Source organism: Morus notabilis, unplaced genomic scaffold (assembly GCF_000414095.1).
Source record: "Morus notabilis unplaced genomic scaffold, ASM41409v2 Scaffold76, whole genome shotgun sequence".
NCBI lineage: Eukaryota > Viridiplantae > Streptophyta > Magnoliopsida > Rosales > Moraceae > Morus > Morus notabilis.
The window spans coordinates 145,849-160,236 of record NW_010360995.1 but is presented as its reverse complement, the minus strand read 5'-3'; the positions used below and the strand labels follow the sequence as shown (position 1 = coordinate 160,236).

At 35.5% G+C, this 14,388-nt stretch overlaps 1 protein-coding gene across 1 annotated transcript; it reads left to right on the top strand.

Moving 5' to 3' along the window:
• Window positions 1–8,451: 8,451 nt before the first annotated feature.
• LOC21412403 (G-type lectin S-receptor-like serine/threonine-protein kinase At4g27290) lies at window positions 8,452–12,911 on the top strand. Its single transcript, XM_024165416.1, has 7 exons — window positions 8,452–9,748; window positions 9,987–10,091; window positions 11,171–11,325; window positions 11,566–11,776; window positions 11,858–12,095; window positions 12,207–12,357; window positions 12,468–12,911. The coding sequence occupies exons 1-7, from the start codon at window positions 8,452–8,454 to the stop codon at window positions 12,774–12,776; spliced, it is 2,466 nt and encodes an 821-aa protein (XP_024021184.1). The 3' UTR covers window positions 12,777–12,911.
• Window positions 12,912–14,388: the final 1,477 nt, after the last annotated feature.

Here is a 14,388-nt window from a genome sequence, read left to right as displayed (position 1 = left end):
CTGTAGGCGAGATTCCTACTTACCTGATTTACAGAGCTGGAATCCACTTTTCGCCAAACAGCCTATTCTCTTACTTGCTTACTTCTGAAAATGAACACCCATTGAGAGTGTGAGATTATCTGTCGTTTGCTATTTTATTTTAGTAGCTTATGAAGGAAATCCAGCCCTTTACTTAAGGCATGTATTCCTTTCCTTTACTGAAGGATAATTTACTATAAGGATCAATTTATTAAATCCTCAAAATCTTATTTTTCTTAATTGCCCTTAGCATACTTATGTCTAGGTTGAAAATCATTTACCCAATCTAGTAACTTATTCTCCATAATTTTTCCTCATTGGACTCATTATATTATTAAGGCCCAATTCGGCCTAGAAACTTATTCACGGCATTCTAGCTCTTAGGCCGTTGAAATTTAAACTCTAACGGAGTCTCTTAATTGAATGCGGGCGTTGGACCCACATCAAATCCTCAAATTTCTAAGGACCTATCGTGTTGGGCTTGTAAGTGCCCGTCGGGATGTTTTGCTCGAAAACTATTAACCTTTTAAAAGAACTATCATTCTATTTTTATGAAACGATAACTCACTCATTTAGTTACAAGCACTAAAATCCCGTTGTAAAATCTCTTTTCGAATATCGACTTTTGAAAACTATTCCCCAAGTCGTTTTACGGTTGGCTTGTAAACCACCGTGAAACTATGTTGTAGAAACCCTTTTTCTTGAAATCTTTCTTCATGGCTATTCCTCATTAAAGTGAGGTCTAAAACCATATTATTTTACTGAAATCACATCTTGGATTCTTTGATAACCTTTTGTTAAAAAGGTCACTGTTTTAGTTTCGTTTTGTTAAAACTGTACAGTTTCTGAAATCTGTATTTCACTGCATCTTGGACTTGGATTTTGAAAATCTGTCCTTCACAACAATTCTTCGACTCGTCGAGATCTAAAATTGTCATTTTTGGATAAAGTTAAAATTCAGCCTCTAAAGGCCTCGTTTGGCTGAAAACAGTGGCTGCTATTTTTTTTCTTTTGCTGTAGCAATCCTTTTAAAAATGCTATAGAATTGCTATAGCAATCTTCTAATATTTGCTGTAGCAATCTTTTTGAAAAGGTTTTAGGATTGCTGTAGCAATCTCTTTTAAAATGCTGTAGGATGCTGCAGCAAATCTTCTTTTAAAAATGCTGTAGGATTGCTGTAGCAATCGCCCCTTTTTTCTATTTCCGAAACTGTGTTTGACAGCCCGTCCGTTTTTACAAACTGGCTTCAAACTTGCTTTTAGAGTTAAAATTGGGTTTTATCATAGTCATAGAAAATGTTCAAAAATCGAGGGCGATAAGTTCAAGCTTTGAAACATTGAAAAATCTCGCTCTAGGGTTCTTATTTTCGCGTTCAAAGTGACTGGAAATTTTTCCTCTATCTGGAAATAAGCAAACTTAAATCAAGCATAATCATACCACATTAAACTAACCTCATAACTCACAAAACTAACATAAAACTCACACACCCTTATTACAACATATCTTCCTCAAGAACCACAAATTTACATCCATAAATCTAAGCTTAAGGTTGGCTAGAAATTAATGGAGAAGAGTTTGAGAACTTACCCTTGAAGAACTCTCTCTCTCCCTTGAAAACCTTTGAACTCCTCTAAGATTTGTTAATGGCTTGAAACTAGCAAGTATAAGGAAATTCAAGAGGAATATTTCTACATTTCAAACTTTACTAAAACATAAAAAGAGAGGGTTTAGAGTTTCCTTACCCTTGGAGGAATGCTTGACTAGTCTCCTCCTAGACCCTTTGATCTCTTTCTTCTTCTTCTATGGTTTGCTAGTGGCTCAAGATTGGAAGAGTGGAGAAAAATATTTGAGAGGAAATGTTCGGATTTTTTGAGTGGGGAAAAAGCTAGGAGAAAAAAAATGAAGCTTATCCTATGTTGGTTCCTTTTATAGGCAACTTGGAAATTATTTTTTTAACACCAATTCCACTCCATCATTCAACCAAATTTTTGGTTCAAATCCCCCTTTCTTGGCCGGTTTTGGAAGGAGAAAAGAAGAAGCAACTTTTCCATTAATTCCCCTTCAACCACTAACATCACATCACCTTAACATAGAGTCCTCTAGCACACTCCACTAGCCAAATGTTTGGCTGTATTTTTTCATGCATGGCCGGCCAAGTGGAGAAAGAGAGAAAAAAATCTCACCTACCCCATTGTACTCTTGTCCACTTTCTTAAGTTTCCCTTTGAAACTGATAAAAAATATACTGACTATAAGAAAGTAACTTAGCTGACAGGAATTCATTTCCATTTCTGACGGTTTCTTTTTCTACTGCTTATTTACAGTTAAATGTTAAATCCTTGATTGCTTTGGATATCACATTAAATTCTTATTCGCGTAATATCTTAAACTGTTTCTAGTCTTGAAATTAATTCTAGACTGAACAAATTCTAAATTTAACTTTCCTGCGTTAATTCCCGGAAATGACGTTGTTTCTGACGGTGTCAACTCCCGAGTTCACATTGTACCCTTCTACTATGGGTATTTATCTTCTGACTTTAACCTAGCTGTCTGGCAATTAAGGATTTTCTCTTCTTTTAAAATGTCAGTGCGTTTTTTTTATACGCTGCTAACATCATGTTGTGTTTGGAGATTCTTGAAATTAAGATTCTCAAACTATACTTGTACTGAAAATTATTCCGCCTTAAAGTACGGCGAGAATTTATCGATCGAATTTACTTGATCGAAAACATGAACTTAACATGCAATCTGCTACAGAATTTAGGAATACATATATTAATTCCATAAATCCTTCAGTCACATAATATTTATCTAAGAAAATCCTTGGCTTAAATACATAAATTGTATTATTTAAGGTCTGGGATTTTCTCAGTCATTACAGATTAATTGTTAAAATCAGAAGAATTTGCACTTGAAATGCAAGGAATTTTGAAAGAGTTGTGGATGCACACTGTAACACCCCTAGGTGGGGGTTATGCATTAAGAATAAAATACGAGGGACAAACGAAAATAAAAATAAAATATAACTCCCGAAATATAAACGACAAGTGCCCATGGGACTTTCAATGAAAAACTCATAATTAAAAATCACAACTCGACAAAGAAAATAAAACCAAAAATTCATAGTACAATGTAGCACCAAGTAAAATACTTAAATAGTACAACCATCATCAGTCACATCCCTGTCGAAACAACCCAGTTCAGAATCTTACATAATGGAAGAAGAAGACCAAAAGAAGAGATAGGTCTCCAACACGTGCGCACTGTGAGACGTCTACTCCTCGTCCGAAAGATTACACTGTACACCGCCTGGGAATGGGAAGAGAAAAGGGGTGCGGAAGAGAAAAGGGGTGAGCATGGAATGTTCAGTAGGAGGACTATTACTCACCTTTAGTTTTATTTATTTTTCCAATTAAACCTGCATGGTTAGTAGTTTTTATGTTTTATGTATAATGAGTTAGATGATCAGTGTCAGTGAGATAACCCAATCTGTATGCTCGTAACGAAAAACCCCCGAAGGGCGCGGTGATTCAGAGGCACTAATAGTAAGGAGCTCTATCTCGATGTCCCTACCAGATCAGTTCTCGAACCACGGGCAAGGGTGAACTATCGTTCCAAGCCCTCACCAAGACGCAACCACTGTACAGTAACCTTGGGGATTCTCAACCCCGGAGAGCGTCATCACCTCTCCACTCTTTTACCTTTCGAGTTCACACCCAGGGATGGTGAACGGCCACACCTACTGTTAGCACACTATCTCACTATCGTGTCCGGTTTACATTCTCCTAACCATGCTTTTGTGTCAAATTCCAAAATTATGTCAAATCTCTTAGCCACGCTGTACATTACAGGACGGGCTCCCTGATGGTTATGTTCAAGTCATATTGTATAACAGTAATAAATAAGTTTGATATACAAGTTCAATCTTCTTAAATTTAACAAAATTAATTAAATTAAATAAAACTCCACAAAAGTTAAGTAATATGACCCCTACCTCAAAACGGATCGTCAATCGGAAGTCGAGAAGCTGAGAAACGAAGCTTCACCAGAATCCGGCCACCGGCAGGGGCGACAGCGACGGCGGTACGGCAGCGGAGCTTCCCGGAGAAGAATCCCACGGCGGAGTTGGGTCCTACCCCCCTAAATTGATAGTTCTAAATCCAATAGCAATGTCAATTTTATCAAATTCGGCCTCTAACAACTCGGATCGAGATCCTCAATTCCGGTCAAATTTCGAGTCTTAAATCTTTGTTTTTCAGCCATAGATCTTCAAAATTGATTGAGGGCTTTCATTACCCGTAAGATTCTGAGTATTTTGACACAAAGATCACGAGGATCCAGCGGCTAGATCACTAGAACCATCCTCCCATTTTTCTCACGGCGGTGGCGACTCGTTTTCCGGCAAGGCGACGGCGGTGACCACGGCTGGTGGCCCAGAATGACTCGCCAGCTCCCTCTGAAGCTAATGGGCTGGGTGGTGTCGTTCACGGCGGCCGGAGGAGGGAGGTACAAGGGTGGCGGCGGCGAGAAATCCGACCACCACGGGCGGCGGCACTCCGGTCAGAATCAAGCCGTGCTGCTGGTATGGTTTTCTTCGTCTCTTCGCTCTGAGTCTATTGAGACCGGAATCACCTCGATCGTACACCGAACGGCGAAGAGATCACGATCGGAAGTTTGGGTGTTTTTCAAAACTTTGGCCGACGAGTGTGGTGTCGTCCGGCGGAGTTGGCGGCTGGAAGACACCAATCCGGACTCAGCTCGATGAGATCTTTCCAATGAGCTGGGAGGTGTCAAAAACGGACGCTGGAATCTCGCCGGAGGTGGGTCGGCCATGCGTGGAGAAAGAGAGAGAATGAGAGAGAAATGAAGAGAGAGGAAAAATGAGGATTTATGATTGATGAGGATAAGGGACACGCCCAAGTGGCACTAAATGACAGGTTGGGCATGTTGACGGTCAAAATTTTTATTTTTGACCCCCACATTTCTCTTAAATTTGAATTCTTGCCCAGATTTCTAAAATTTTTACGCTTAAGTCCTTAAAAATTACAAATTGACCCCAAATAAATTTTGAATTTTACACACAAACAATCGAATTTTGTGTTTCTATGAGATTTACAGTTATAATGATTGTTGATTGTTAAATGTTAAGTGTGGACATGCAAAGCACCGGATGACATAATGATAAAAATTTGATGGAAAATGGGATAAGCATTAACATAACGACCCAGCTTTCGAGCCGTTATTTATCATGACCTTTAGCAGAAACTTAATTAACTTCTAATAACTTAACACTTGGTTTCCCAAAATTACAAAAAAAAAAAAATTTTGAAGCTGATTTTAATGTAACGCTTTTTTTTCATTGAAACATGTTGCGGAATAACTTAGGTCCCGTTCATTTCACCAATTTGAGTTTATAATTCGAGTTTTACTACAGTAAAAGGCTCTCAGAAACAGTCACGTCTAATTTTTTTACTACACTAAAAAGCTCTCACATAAAGTCACATCTCAACTCAAATCAGCGAACTAAATGAGCCCTTAAATGAATTTTGATTACAAGTTTGAACAATTATACCTGTAAGATATAGTATTTGCAAATACATACCAATTTTCAAACGTTTTTAACTTAGCATAATTAATTAGGCATCTAACAAAGTCTCATGCTTTTAACATAAAGTATATTTACTTAAACCATAACTTTAAACTATGTTAACCTTAAGCGGAAGTTAACTGCGTGATGGCATTCATTGCCTAATCCCTCCATTATACACGCGCTTTGCCACAGTCCACCAAGGAGCTGTAGGCTTCATACTTACAACATGAACAAATTTAGTGAGCTAAAAAGCACAACTAGTGCAAACATTCCTCACAACATAGTTTTCAAACATAACAACATGACAGAGAATGCATGACCATCTAGCTATTCATCTTTCGGGCCCTGTACACGTACGCATATGCACAACACCAAAGGGAGTGGGAAAGTGACCCAAATATTTAGTCCAACTATCCTAAGGCCATAAAAGTTTCATTTAACCTCCCATCCTATGAGCCATAGAAAAATTTCTTGCATACTCATGACTAGAGGGTGGTATGACACTTAACATGTCTTCATTATCATAGATTCTTATTTAGGTGAACATGCGATTATAATTGATAAGTGCACAAAAATGTACTTTAATCACTGCTAGTTGCCGAATAAAAAGCTAAATTATTTTTAACTTTTTATTAAAAAATTTCCATGATTTTTATTCATAATATTTTTATTGGAAATATTTTGTGTGCGTTTGGAACTCGTTTCAAAATGATTTTATTTTTTATATAAAAATGGAAATGAAAATGTTTTCAATCTCAGACAAAATCATTTTTAAAAATGCGTTTGGTAGTTTTATCAAGAAATTATTTTCAGTATAAAAAAATCCATTAATGTCTCTCTTTCTATGCTCGAGAAATTATTTTCAGTTTTATGAAGAAATTATTAAATTAAAAAATTATTTTTTATTTCTATTTTTTTATCTTTAATTGTGTCAAACTCCATTTTTTTCCTTAAAAAACATGAAAAATAATAACAAAATCAGACTCCAAACAAGCCTTTGATTTATCTTATTTAATTACAGATTTAAAAAGCTTTGGGACCCAGCTGTGGATCATTACTCCATCAGCCAAATCACTTCAGCCATTTCTTCTAATCTTCCTTGCCACGTGGCCATTCAATATGCTGAAGACTTCTCACTCCAGATTTCAATGGCAAATCAGTGCCCAAATTTCCTATTTGTCTTCAATAAGATCAAATCAGTCCAGATTTTCTCTCAAGTCAAATATTTGATTTCTCTAAATTAATTGTAATTTTATTTTATTTTATTTTTTGTGATTTGTTTCAGTTTTCCTTTTTTTGTAATTTACTTCCTCAATTTCTAGCAATCTTTCAACATTATAAATAGGGAGGTGTACTTAACTTTATTTTTAATTCAATAGTAGAGAAAATTTTTTGAAAGTAGAGTTCCATCATTTTAAATTCTTGTTTCCTTACTTTTTCTATCTTTCTGTGAGTGACACGCAATTGATGAGAGACTGAGTAATGAGTGAATCAAATTCTTTCATCTTTTATGTTATTTTAAAATATCATGTGCCAAACTTTTATATAAGTTCTGTCAAATAAAAAGATTATACTACTTTATATGAAACATATACTTAATTAATAAGATCACATATATATACACATAAACATGTCTCTCATTACACCGACACAAAATAACTAAATTATCAAATAATTATTATACAAAATAAACTAGGATGATTGTTAAAATTTAATATAGGACATATTCATGGAAAACTAAAAAAACAAATACAAGCACAAAATATAAGTTTTAAAGTTTTTATATGATTTGTTACTAAACACAACTTTTTGTAGCAAAAAATGTATTTTTGCCAGCAAAATATGAATTTGTTAGCAAAATCTTGTTTTCCGCTACCGAAATTGGGTAGCAAAAAATTATGTTTTTTGTTACCAAAGATTATCTAGGTTGCCGAAACTAGTTTGGTATCAAAAGTTGATATTTCGCTACCAAAATTTGGTGACAGATGACAATGTTTTGCTTCCAACCATAGCTAGCAAATGTTATACTTGTTGCTTAAAAAAATGGTAGCAAATACCACAAGTGGGAAAAGATTTAGCTTCCCGCCAATGTTTTGGTTACCAAAACATGTTTGGTAGTAAAAAGTGATTTTTCACTATCAAATTTTAATGGCGGATAGTTATATTTTATTTCCAAGCAAATGTTATATCTTTTGCTACCAAAAAGTTCGGTAGCAAATACCTCGGGTGGAAAAAAATTTTTACTTCCCGCCAATATTTTGTTACCAAAACATGTTTGGTAGCAAAAAGTGATATTTCGCTATCAAATTTTGGTGGCAGAATCTTATGCTTTTATTACCAAATATTGTTTTGGTAGCAAAAAGCTTTCGGCAGAAACCAAATTTTATTTCCCGCTATGTTATTTGTTACCAAATTATATTTGGTGGTGGATTGTGTAGTTTTTACTATTAGATTTGGTAACTAAAGGCTTGATCATTTTAGGTATTAAAGTATGGTAGTAAAAAGTGTGTTTTCTGCTACTAAAAATTTTTTGGTATTAAAAAGTTTGATCTCTTAAAATGATTATTGTTGTAGTGAATTTTCTGTTTGCAGTTTGAGTTTAGATGTCAATTCTATGTCAAATTCACCTGGCATTAAGTTCAACGATAAAATATATATTTTCTATCATTACATCATTATTGTACTATAATAATTCTTTCTAGATGAAGTTTGACATTCATGCAACTGCACAATTAGTCAATAGAATGCCATCTACTCCAAAGTACCTTTTCGAGAGACCAATCCAAAGAATTTTAACTTTTGTTTGCATCTAACTCCAAGCGGAGAAAGCGAGAAGTAATGAAAATGTCCATTTTTAGTTTTATGATTATAATTGGTTCCATTTATCTTCTTCTTTTCCAAACAGTTTTCTCTGCAGTTGCTAGTATTCATCAATTTGAATCCATCAGCGATGGCACAACCTTGGTTTCTAAAGAAGGAAGCTTTGAGTTTGGTTTCTTCAGTGTCGGAAATTCCAAGAATCGTTATGTCGGAATTTGGTACAAGAACATCCCGGTTCAAACCGTCGTTTGGGTTGCAAACGGATGCAACCCAATTAACGACTCCTCTGGCTCGTTGACCATAAACAACACAGGCAATCTTGTGCTCCTGTATCAGAACAAGACTGTTGTGTGGTCGACGAACTCGTCTAAACAAGCCCAGAAGCCAATAGTAGAGCTTCTAGATTCCGGCAATCTTGTACTAAGAGGTGAGGAAGATGGAAACTCCGAGAACTATTTGTGGCAAAGCTTTGACTATCCTTCGGATACATTGTTACCAGACATGAAATTAGGGTGGGATCTGAAGAGGGGTCTTGAGCGGCGTGTCTCGTCTTGGAATCGTTGGGATGATCCTTGTCCTGGAGATTTCACTGATGGGGTTGAGTTTAATCGACAACTACAGACTTTCCCCGAAATTTATATCAGAAAGGGCACCGAAAAGTTCTACCGCACCGGACCTTGGAATGGCCTTCGTTTCAGCGGCGCACCGGAACAAAGGACAAACCCACTTTATAGTTACTACTTTGTTTGCAACGATGATGAGGTGTATTATGCATACTACCTCATGAATAAGTCAGTGATCTCAAGACTAATTCTAAACCAAACCACGAGTTTGCATCACCGACTTATATGGATCGAGACCGATAAAACTTGGAGGCCTTACTCCTCATTACCTAGAGACGACTGCGACAAGTACGGTACCTGTGGAGCCCATGCAAATTGTATGATAAACGACAGTCCGATCTGTCATTGTCTTGATAGATTCAAGCCCAAGTCTGTAGAGAAATGGAATTCAATGGACTGGTCCGACGGATGTGTGCGGAATAATCCGTTGAACTGCACGGAGAAAGATAAAGACGGGTTTGTGAAATATTCTAGCTTGAAACTTCCAGATGCAACGCATTCCTGGGTGAACAAAACTATGAATCTAAAGGAATGCAGGGCCAAATGTTTAAGCAACTGTTCTTGCACGGCATATACGAACTCCGACATCCGAGGACAAGGCAGTGGTTGTGCCATCTGGTTTGGTGATCTGATGGATATCAGGCAATATTCCGACGAAGGACAAGATCTGTTTATTCGCATGCCACATTCAGAGCTAGGTATGGGCCTAATTATTTTATAGCATATGATTTTATATATATGTCACTCGTTCTATTTATTTATATGATGTCTTTATTTTGAAGTCTACAACTTTGATTTGAATTCCTCATCTGTTTCAAAATAACTTACAAAAAGGAAATTTGTCACTAGTTCTATTGATTTATATTATTTTCTTTATTTTCAAGTCTACAATTTTTATTTGGTTTTCTGTCGTGTTTCAATATAACTTACAAAAAGGAAAATCTGATAGTAAGATGAGAGCAGCAATAGCAGTACCTATCATTGGAGTTGTTCTTGGTATGCTTCTACTTGGCTATTGCATTTGCAAGAAGCGTTCAAAAGGTGATAACGTCTTTTTCTTATATTGTTTTTACTTTCGAGAAAATATATAAATAAATGGAGGGTTATTTTCATCTTTGCAAAAGTAAATAAATTGGGCCACATTTGTTGACTTTGGACCACATTTGATTAGTCCAAATGAAATGAGGTTCTGTCATTTCAATAACGTGTAATGAAAAGTCTAAATAAATTCAAAAAGAGCAATACACACAATAAAAACAATATGGACTTTATTAAATATTTCTAGAACTTTAATTGTCCATTTTAAATAATATGAAAATCGGTTTTATTTGATCTTTCACCTGCCCCCGCGAAATGTTCTTAACCAATATTGTATTGAAGTCTCTAAAGGGACTTGGGGCTCCATCTTAATAAAGGTCAACCTAATAAGTAACATAGTCCAATATCCTTATATGTTTATATTTATTTTTATATTTAAATGATGCAGGAATTGGGTTTATTTTACCCTTTGCGGATTTAACATATATGATTTGATTGTGGATCTTAGGAGCTCAAAGTTGAAAATACACTCATAGGTTTACTCTAGTCTAACAAATGAGAGGTAAGGTTTAAAACCAGAAAAATCATTGCTCATAACACCAACGTTTCAGAAAGGAAATAGAGAAACTTAAATAACCTACACTAAACGACAAGCAGCCAAACGACCTGGCAGGAGTAAAACGACCTACTATCTTATTAGAATCAACAACAACAACTCTTTATTAAGGGGCAGAGAGGATGATCCTGTATCATAATCACAAAGACAACATTATAAGCCAAAAAACTTAAACCAAAAAATCTCCAAATTGCGAACCACATAGACAGAAACTACTTTTGAATCTTTTTCAAGATTATTTGTATTTCAGTTTTTATACGAAAATTGTTCTTCCAATTCGCTCTCTGAGTACTCACCATGCCTTTGTTGCATAGTACCTTTAACAACAAGGGAAAATAATTAACAGTTCTGCTTTATCAATAATTATGCTTTACCTTATTATTTTTTTCAACGTATAAGTATTTATTGTCGATATCTCATTTCTTATGATCCTATTTTTGTGTCATTTTGTCTAAATGTTCGTTAGACAAAATAGATAGAAATGAAACAATAAGTCAGCATGGAGGCCAAGAGGAAGACCTGGACCTTCCTTTGTTCGACCTGTCTTCTGTAACTACTGCCACCGAAAATTTTGCGCCTCACAATAAGCTTGGAGAAGGTGGTTTTGGACCTGTCTACAGAGTAAGTTTCTGTTATGCAAGTTTAATAACAATATAGAGAAAAGGTGAAACATTTAGGATATGTGTAGTAAGTATTTGACGTTTTTTTTTTTTTTTTTTTTTTTTTTTTTTTTTGAAATAACGAGTAAAAAGCTTTTAGACCTCAGAGAATCTCCACTTTAAAACCATAAGTTTCACATTGCACTAAAGTAAAAATTAAAATAAAAACGTGTGCTCTTTGGTTTATGTTTGATATTTTCAGGGTATGTTAGAAGGTGGCCAAGAAATTGCTGTAAAGAGGTTGTCAATAAGTTCTGGGCAAGGAGTAAGAGAGCTAAAAAATGAAGTAAAATTAATTGCGAAGCTTCAACATCGAAATCTTGTGAAGCTTCTTGGATGTTGCATTCAGGGAGAAGAGAAATTGTTGGTTTATGAATATATGCCGAACAAAAGCCTTGACGCTTTCATTTTTGGTTAGAATCCGAATCCAACTAGATTACACAACTAACTTCTACTTTCGTGCTGCTTGATTAACCTGGAAAACACTTTGACAGATCGAAAGCAAGGAAATCTACTCGAATGGCCAGAGCGCTTCCAAATCATATGTGGAATTGCCCGAGGACTTCTATATCTTCACCACGATTCTAGATTGAGAGTTATACATAGAGATCTCAAAGCTAGTAACGTGTTACTTGACAATAACATGAATCCCAAAATTTCGGACTTTGGCTTGGCAAGAACCTTTAGTGCAGATCAGACAGAAGAAAAGACGAGCAGAGTAATTGGAACTTAGTCAGTATAATATCCTTTCGTGCTTTATTTTGTTTTATTTTATTTAAAAAAAAAATATGCATATAAACTATATTCTAAATAACATTTGTTCATTTTGCATATGCTATGTAGTGGCTATATGGCACCCGAATATGCATTCGATGGCTTATTCTCAATAAAATCAGATGTCTTTAGCTTTGGTGTATTAGTGTTGGAGATTATAAGTGGAAAGAGAAGCAGAGGCTTTCACCAGCAAAATCATGGTCTTACCCTCATTGGACATGTAAGTTTAATAAAATAAAATAAAAAGCTCTTCATTTACTATCATTACTTCCAACTACTAATCCAAATTACAATGACATCCTGACAACTTTGAACTTTTAAATTGTAAAGGCATGGACGTTGCATAAAGAAGGGAGATCATTAGGATTGCTTGATAAGCAGGTATTAGAATCACTCCACAATGTAAAACAAGTGTTGCATTGCATTCATATCGGTCTCTTATGCGTGCAACAAAGCCCGACGGATAGACCAAACATGTCCTCTGTGGTTTTGATGCTGGGAAGTGAGAGTGAGTTGCCTCAGCCCAAACAACCTGGCTATTTCACAGAGATGGCTGCAGTGAAAGGAGATCATTCCCCCATGAACCTTGAATCTTCTTCCACGAATGATATGAGCATTACAATGCCGGAGGCTCGATAAGGCTTACCTAAAAGTCCAAACATTAGCTTTAGCTTATACTAAAGTCAACACCTAATGAGCTTCAACAGTTTGTTGCATTTGGTGAGAATCAGATGTTTGTAGTTTTGCAGAAACAGTGTTGTGAAAGTAATTGCTTATTGGATGGCATATATGCGAGTGTTTATTGTTATAATTCCGAAATTTCTTTTACTACGTACCCTTACCCGATAAAAGAGGAGGCATTTTTTTAATCGATGCATTGTTATTTAAAAATATGAAGACTGTCTTACAAATTAAGAACCGTCAATAAACCTTTTGACCACGGTTTAAGAAATCAGCATGAAAAAGAAAGTAATTAATTAAGAATGTCTAACTTTTCGAGACGGTTGTTAACCCTGTCAAATATGCACGATTGGCCACATGATTTTAGGGCGCATTTTCGTCGTTTAAATTTTCCACATGAGATGACAAATATTGAACCATTGTCTTATATTGCATATTGTATACAAACATTGCCAAGCTTCTCAAAAATTTAATCTCATTTTATTATCATAAAGTTGTATTCCTTATATGCCCGTTACTAAAGATAGTAATTTATTTTTGTTGCGTGAATTTACGCTCGCAAGTACATGAGTCACCTCAAGTAATAAAGTGTTAATAAGAGTGTCGATCTTACGAGAAATGTGTTTAATTTTTGTTAATTATCGAAATTGAACAGCTCTAATATTATTTAAACTACAATAATTAATAATGAATAAAACGAACTAATAAAAATAACTAAACAAGCAAAATAAACTGACAAACCTATTACTAGAGCATCAATTTCACCATAATTAATCAGTTCTAATTTATTACCCAGTGAATCTCCTAATTTATTAGTCAAGAACTCTTATTTAATCCAATTACCTCTCTCGAGTGCCTAATCGGATAATATGCTCAAAACCCGATTCCAATATTCCTATTAAAAATCGAGTAAATGAACATTGCTTAAGTTCTCCTAATGACTACGAAGGTATTTCAAGCCTCCTGAACTCTGAAAATCTAAGTTCTGTTATCCAAATCAGACGTATAAATTACCTATTCTCTAGTGCTTAACTCATACATCAAATCATCTAATCTATTTCCCAACAAATTAGAAGCTTCATGAATAGGACAACAAAAATAAACTAAAAAAATCACTTAAAATAAATTAACACTTCATAATTAGGAAAAATCAAACCTCTAGAGAAACAACTACTCCATAACTAAAATTAAACAAGCTACGGGTTCCATTATTTTGAATGGAAGAGAAAACCCCTTTAATCCACGGCAAATGGAAGAGAAAGAAGGCCAAAGCAGTCTTGGATACGTGGCGAGAGATAAGTGGAAGCTAGGGAGAAAGTGGTAGACAAGGAGCCATGTGCGCGCGTGGGGTGGCTGGACGCTGCTCCTTGTCTGTTGAAGGCGCTCTGCTGGGGTAGTGAGTTTACACTCGTCAGTATGAGCGCTGGTGGAGCAGATCCGACTGCCAAAATAGAGACTTTTCGAGCTTTTTACACTCTCAAGTCTGGGATTGGTTAATGGCGAATTCTAGGTTGAATTTCTGATTTGTTTCTTTGAATTTTGACCCATTTAAGCTCTAAATTTTGCAATT

Bases quoted from the DNA above. Each gene is read 5' to 3' on its own strand.
- LOC21412403 (XM_024165416.1), top strand. From the start codon at position 8,452: ATGTCCATTTTTAGTTTTATGATTATAATTGGTTCCATTTATCTTCTT. The intron at 11,326-11,565 runs GTAAGTTTCTGT...TGATATTTTCAG, and splicing joins GTTTTGGACCTGTCTACAGA to GGTATGTTAGAAGGTGGCCA. The intron at 12,358-12,467 runs GTAAGTTTAATA...TAAATTGTAAAG, and splicing joins GTCTTACCCTCATTGGACAT to GCATGGACGTTGCATAAAGA.